Source organism: Rhinopithecus bieti, unplaced genomic scaffold (assembly GCF_001698545.2).
Source record: "Rhinopithecus bieti isolate Rb0 unplaced genomic scaffold, ASM169854v2 scaffold_75559, whole genome shotgun sequence".
Lineage (NCBI taxonomy): Eukaryota > Metazoa > Chordata > Mammalia > Primates > Cercopithecidae > Rhinopithecus > Rhinopithecus bieti.
Window position 1 is genome coordinate 96,909 of NW_016828162.1, and position 6,972 is coordinate 103,880.

General features: G+C 49.1%; 1 protein-coding gene and 1 pseudogene across 2 annotated transcripts in view; one reads left to right on the forward strand and one right to left on the reverse strand.

The window, feature by feature from the left end:
* DHDH (dihydrodiol dehydrogenase) overlaps positions 1 to 6,972 on the reverse strand; it is a 14,013-nt gene that overhangs the window by 3,548 nt on the left and 3,493 nt on the right. The window contains exon 4 of the mRNA XM_017864331.1: positions 4,411 to 4,663. Coding sequence (XP_017719820.1) covers positions 4,411 to 4,663 — 253 coding nt within the window. The remainder of the gene's footprint in view (positions 1 to 4,410; positions 4,664 to 6,972) is intronic.
* LOC108523613 (small nuclear ribonucleoprotein G pseudogene) overlaps positions 6,268 to 6,972 on the forward strand; it is a 2,348-nt pseudogene continuing 1,643 nt past the window's right edge. The window contains exon 1 of the transcript XR_001883852.1: positions 6,268 to 6,324. The product of XR_001883852.1 is annotated as a small nuclear ribonucleoprotein G pseudogene (transcript). The remainder of the gene's footprint in view (positions 6,325 to 6,972) is intronic.

Genomic DNA, 6,972 nt, shown 5'->3' on the forward strand with positions numbered 1-6,972 from the left:
ACGAGGTCAGGAGATCGAGACCATCCTGGCTAACACGGTGAAACCCCGTCTCTACTAAAAAATACAAAAAACTAGCTGGGCGAGGTGGCGGGCGCCTGTAGTCCCAGCTTCTCAGGAGGCTGAGGCAGGAGAATGGCGTGAACCCGGGAGGCGGAGCTTGCAGTGAGCTGAGATCCGGCCACTGCACTCCAGCTTGGGCGACAGAGCGAGACTCCGTCTCTCTCTCTCTCTCTCTCTCTATATATATATATAAAATAAAATAAAAATACAAAAAATTAGCTGGGGCTGGTGGCGACTGCCTATAATCCCAGCACTTTGGGAGGTTGAGGCAGGAGGATCACCTGAAGTCAGGAGTTCAAGACCAGCCTGGCCAATATGGTAAAACCCTGTCTCTACAAAAATACAAAAACTAGCCAGGCATAGTGCCAAGTGCCTGTAGTCCCAGCTACTCGTGAGGCTGAAGCAGAAGCAGCGCTTGAATCCAAAGGCAGAGCTTGCAGTGAGCCGAGATCATGCCACTGCACTCCAGCCTGGGTGACAGATCGAGACTCTCTCTGCCCGCCAGAATAAAAGAAAGAAAGAAAAAGAAAACACCACGCTAAGTGAAAGAAGACCAGAGATGGGTCAGGCACAGTGGCTCACACCTGTAATACCAACACCTTGGGAAGCCAAGGTGGGAGGATCTGTTGAGGTCAGGAGCTCGAGGCTGCAGTGAGCCAAGACGGTACCAGTGCACTCCAGCCTGGGTGACAGAGTGAAAAAAAAAATGTCATATATTGTATGAATCCATTTCTATGAAATGTTCGAAATTGGCAAATCCATACGTAAGTCTTTCTTTTCAGGAAAAAAGATTAGTGGTTGTTTAGGAATGAGTTGGGGGAGGAGAGAATTGGGGAGTTACAGCTAAAGGTGTAAGGTTTTTTCATCTTTTCATCTAACTCCATCCTGGGCTACAGAGCGAGACTCCATCTCAAAAAAAAAAAAATCAGTCTAAAATTGTGGTGATGCACCACAATCCCCAATATACTAAAAGCCATTGCATTAATTAGAAACTTGGTTTTTTTTGGTGGGTCTTGCTATGTTGCCCAGGCTGATCTCGAGCTCCTGGGTTGAAGTGATCTTCCCGTCCTGGCCTCCCAAAGTACTGTGATTACAGGTGTGAGCCACCACACTGGGCTGGAGGCTACATCTTTCTGATTCAGGGTTCTTCCACTGTACAAACTTCTGTTTTATAGGCTTGTGCAAATAGGCTTTCTCATCACTAAAAAGGGGTTAATGACAGAACGCACCTCACAGTGTTGTTACAAGCATTACGGTAAATGATACAAAGTGCATAAAGCACCTAAGAGGCTATTTATTTTTATCATTTTTTATTTATTTATTTTTATACATTTTTTGAGATGGAGTCTTACTCTCTCAACCCAGGCTGCAGTACAGTAGCACGATCTCGGCTCAGTGCAACCTCCACCTCCCAGGTTCAAACGATTCTCCTGCCTCAGCCTCCCGAGTAGCTGGGATTACAGGCACCTTCCACCACACCCAGCTAATTTTTATAGTTTTAATAGAGATGGGGTTTCGCCTTGTTGCCCAGGCTACTCTCGAACTCCTGGCCTCATGTGATCTGCCCACCTCAGCCTCCTATAAGTGCTGGGGTTACAGGGGTGAGCCACTGTGCCCGGCCCCAAGAATTAGCACTTGATAAATGGAATTTGTTGTTTCAACTAGTACTTAGCATGGAAATCATTCAGATATTCCACTGAGTCTTCCGAAGTGCTTCCTTCAAGCTATTGTTTTGTTCTGGCTTTTCATTGTTTTCTGTGGTACTGTTTGCAAAGATGGCCAATATAATTTCCTCTATGAGTGCCAGTTTTCTTCTTCTGTCAAGAAGTACAGTCTTGGCTGTGCACAGTGACTCACACCTATAATCTCAGCACTTTGGGAGGTGGAGGCAGGAGGATCGCTTGAGTCCAGGAGTTCAACATTTATGTCCAACCTGGGCAATACAGCGAGACCCCGTCTCTACAAAAAATAAAAAATTTAGTTGGGTGTGGTGGCTTGTGCCTGTGATCCTAGTTACTCAGGAGCTGAGGTGGAAGATTCCTGGAGCCTGGAAGGTCAAGGTTGCAGTGAGCAATGATTGTGCCACTGCACTCAGCCTGAATGACAGAGTGAGACCCTGTCTCAAAAAAAAAAAAAAAAAAAAAGGCTGGACACAGTGGTTTATGCCTGTAATCCCAGCACTTTGGGAGGCCAAAATGTGTATATCACTTGAGCTCAGGAAGTTGAGACCAGCCTGGACAACGTGAGGAAACCCCATCTCTACCAAACAAAAACAAAAACAAAAAACACGGCCGGGCGCGGTGGCTCCAGCCTGTAATCCCAGCACTTTGGGAGGCCGAGACGGGCGGATCACGAGGTCAGGAGATCGAGACCATCCTGGCTAACACGGTGAAACCCCATCTCTACTAAAAACTACAAAAAACTAGCCGGGTGACGTGGCGGCACCTGTAGTCCCAGCTACCCGGGAGGCTGAGACAGGAGAATGGCATGAACCCGGGAGGCGGAGCTTGCAGTGAGTTGAGATCCGGCCACAGCACTCCAGCCTGGGTGACAGAGCGAGACTCCGTCTCAAAAAAAAAAAAAAAAAAAAAAAAAAAAAAAAAAAAAAAACACACACAAAACACAGCCAGGTGTCGTGGCCTGCATCTGTATGCCCAGCTACTTGAGGGGCTTACAGAGGAGAATCATTTCAATTTAGGAGATTGATGCTGCAGCATGCCAAGATCACACCACTACATTCTACCCTGGGTGGCAAAGTGAGACACTATCTTAAATGAAAAAAAAAAATACAGTCTAGTTGCCCATCTCTGAAAACTGAGCTGGCCATGTAACTTGCTTTGTCCAATGGGTCAACAGCAAATATGGTGTAATTAGAGGCCTGAAAAGTGCTCGCACATCAGGAATTCTCACACCATGATGTGAACGGTATCTAGCCAGCTGGAGAGGCCAGGTGGAGGAGAATCAAGGCTTCCCAGACAGTCACCTACCACCTGTAACACATAAATGAAGCCATACCAGACTGTCCAGTCCCAGCTGAACAGCCAACTGACTGCAGCTGCAGGAGTAAGACGAGCAGAAGAACCATCTAGCAGAGCCCAGATGCAATTTGCCAATGCACAGAATCAAGCTAATAAATGATTGCTATTTGAAGTCACTAAGGTTTTTTGTTTGCTTGTTTGTTTTTGAGACAGGGTCTGGCTCTGTTCCCCAGGCTGGAATGCAGTGGCACCATCTCAGTTCACTGCCACCTCTGCCTCCCAGGCTCAATTGATCCTCCCACCTCACCTTCCGGAGTAGCTGGACTATAGGTGCATGCCACCATGCCTAGCTAATTTTTTTTTGCACTTTTAGTAGAGACAGGGTTTTACCACGTTGGCCAGGGTGGTCTTGAACTCCTGGCCTCAAGTGATCTGCTCACTTCAGCCTCCCAAAGTGCTGGGATTATAGGCATGAGTCACCATGCCCGGACTGAAGTCACTAAGTTTTGTGGTAGGTTTTTTTTTTTTTTTTTTTTTGCTGCTGAATGTAACTTTAATAAAGCATGAAAGCATGAACTGCCTCTTGCTTCTTGGGGTTAAAAGTCAAAGAGGAAGGGCATCACATCTGGCTGGCTCATGCCCTGTTGGATACTTTCCAGCTGAGTGAAAGCCAAGGCAAGGGCCTCTTCTGCAAAATGGGGCAACTTTTTTTTTTTGAGATGGAGTCTCACTCTATTGCCCAGGCTGGAGTGCAGTGGTGCCATCTTGGCTCACTGCAACCTCCGCCCCCTGGGTTCAAGCGATTCTCCTGCCTTAGCCTCCCAAATAGCTGGGATTACAGGTGTCTGCCACAATGCCTAAGCTAATTTTTGTATTTTTAGTAGAGATGGGGTTTCATCATATTGGTCAGACTGGTCTCCAACTCCTGACCTCAGGTGATCCAGCTGCCTCGGCCTCCCAAAGTGCTGGGATTACAGGCACGAGCCACGGCGCCTGGCCAAGTGGGGTAGTCTTTTATGTAGCAAAGGATCACGGAGATAACTTCAAAAAATAATAATTTTATATTTATTAACTGCCATTTGCCTCAGCAGTTACTTCATTCACTCCCATGACAACCGTATTAGTGACACTTTACCAGTAAAGTAATTAAGATTCAGAGATGTTAAGTCTGCTGGCTAAGATCACATAGCAAAGTCCCAGGATAGTGCTCGCCTGCAATCTTGACTCTAATCCTCTCTGGCTTCATGAAAAGTTGTTCTTCTAGGTGTCTGATCTAATTCTCATTAACTTAGAGACTTGTCCCCAGCTCAGTGCTTCTACAGGGAGTCAGAGTCATTCCCATCACTATGAAATATTCCAGGATAGATGGTACCTGTCTCATGACGCCTTCCCACGACGGAAATCTTCTCTGGCTTCTGCCCTCCAAAGACCATGGAGATGAACTGGACACAGTAGATGCCCAAGTCCAGCAGGGCACCCCCGGCCTGGGCCCAGTCTACGGCCCGGGGAACATGGGTGAGGTTCTTCCCAAATTCTGCCCGAGCTACTCGGAGGTCTCCTAGAGTTCCCTGGGCCAAAACAGACCTCAGAGCCTCGGAGGCAGGAAAGAAGCGGGTCCAGATGGCCTGCAGACCACAAGCAAAGGAGTTAATGAACCAGTTCTAATCCCTTCGGGGGTCCCAATCGTGGGGGGATACCCACTGCGACCCAGTCTCCAAACACAGCCCATCAGACCCCAAGTTGTATCCCTCTTGCTCCTGACTCTCTTGACTTTTCTTCTTTTCCTTTTATTTTATTTTTTTGAATAGAGATAGGATCTCACTATGCTGCCCAGGCTGGTCTTAACTCCTGGGCTCAAGCACTCCTCCCACCTCAGCCTCCCAAAGTGCTGGGATTACAGGCATGAGCCACCGAGCCCTACTGACTTTAGTCCTTTTTCATCTGGACCATTGCCCCAGTCTCCTCATGTTAGGGGCTGAATTGTGTCTCTCTCCCTCCCACTTCTACCCGGCCAAACACAATTCATGTGTTGAAGCCTTAACTCCCTAGTACCTCTGAAAGCGACTGTTGTGACCACAGGGTAATCCCAGCTACTCGGGAGGTTGAGGCAGGAGAATCTCTTAAAGCCAGGTGGCAGAGGTTGCAGTGAGCCAAGATCACGCCACTGCACTCCCGCCTGGCAACAGAGTAAAACTCTGTCTCAAAACAACAATGACAGCCGGGCGCGGTGGCTCACCCCTGTAATCCCAGCACTTTGGGAGGCCGAGGCGGGTGGATCACGAGGTCAGGAGATCGAGACCATCATGGCTAACACGGTGAAACCTCGTCTCTGCTAAAAATACAAAAAATTAGCTGGGCATGGTGGTGGGCGCCTGTAGTCCCAGCTACTTGGGAGGCTGAGGCAGGAGAATGGTGTGAACCCGGGAGGCGAAGCTCGTAGTGAGCCGAGATCATGCCACTGCACTCCAGCACTCCAGCCTGGGCGACAGAGCAAGACTCCGTCACAAAAAAATAAAAAACAAAAACAAAAAACAAAACAACAACAACAATGACAACAAAAACCAAAGTTCTGCCTCTTGGAGCACCCAGTCTAGAGAGACAGAGAATAGGCGACTAAGGGATGAACAAAGGAATACCAAGGACACAAATAAAACGGAGGCTCCTTCACGCAGTAGGGCCGGGGCAGTGACACCCTGAAGAGTTGACATGCCAGGGGAGATGGAAACTCCGTGGACTAGGCAAAGGGCCCGAGAAAGAATGTCATGGGCAGAGCCGGGAGAATGGGCAAAGGTCCCAAGGCTGCACTCCAGAATTTTTTTTTTTTAAGACAGAGTCCTGCTCGTGTCGTCCAGGCTGGAGTGCAGTGTCGGGATCTTAGCTCACCACAACCTCTGCCTCTGGGGTTCAAGTGATTCTCCTGCCTCAGCCTTCTAAGTAGCTGGGATGACAGGCGCCCGCCACCACACCCGGCTAATTTTTGTACTTTTTTAGTAGAGACAGGGTTTCACCATGTTGGCCAGGCTGGTCTTGAATTCCTGACCTCAGGTGATTCGCCCGCCTTGGCCTCCCAAAGTGCTGGGATTACAGGCCTGAGCCACTGTGCCCCACCCACACCAGCAATTTCTAAAAGTGCTGACGCAAGAGTGTCAGGGCTCACAGGGCAAGGGCGGGGCCAGACGCATGTGGTCCAGGTCCATCCAGGCTCCGAGCAGTGGAGAGGAGCGTGAACATGGGCCTGGGGGCACCGGGGAGCCAGGAGCAGGCTCTAAGCCTGGGTGTTGTGACAGTAGGCTACTGGTGCCCCCAAAGATATCCATGTCCTGATCCTTGGAGTCTGTGAATGTGTGACTTTACAAGGCTAAGGGGTCCTGGTGGATGGGATTACATTAAAGACCTTGAGGTGGGGGCTGGGCACGGTGGCTCACGCCTGTAATCCCAGCTCTTTGAGAGGCTGAGGCGGGAGGATCACTTGCAGTCAGGAGTTCGAGACCAGCCTAGACAACATGGTGAGACCCCGTCTCTACTAAAAATACAAAAATTAGCCAGGCGTGGTGGCGGGTGCCTGTCATCCCAGCTACCTGGGAGGCTGAGGCAGGAAGATCGCTTGAACCCGGGAGGCAGAGGTTGCAGTGAGCCAAGATCACGCCACTGCCCTGCACTGCACTGCAGGTTTGTAGGGGGCTCCTTGTAAGGAAAGAGACCACTACTACTCCTGCTGCTCTCCTCCCCCCACCTTGCCTAGTTCACAAGACAGGAGAAGAGAGAGCGAGAAACAAAAGTAAGATAAATAGCCAGACAACCTTGGCACCACCACCTGGCCCTAGGAGTTAAACAAAGTAATAATAATAACACCAACCCCTGGCCTAAACTACTTATGTTATCTGTAAATTCCAGACACTGTATGAAAAAAAGCATTGTAAAACTTTTTGTTCTA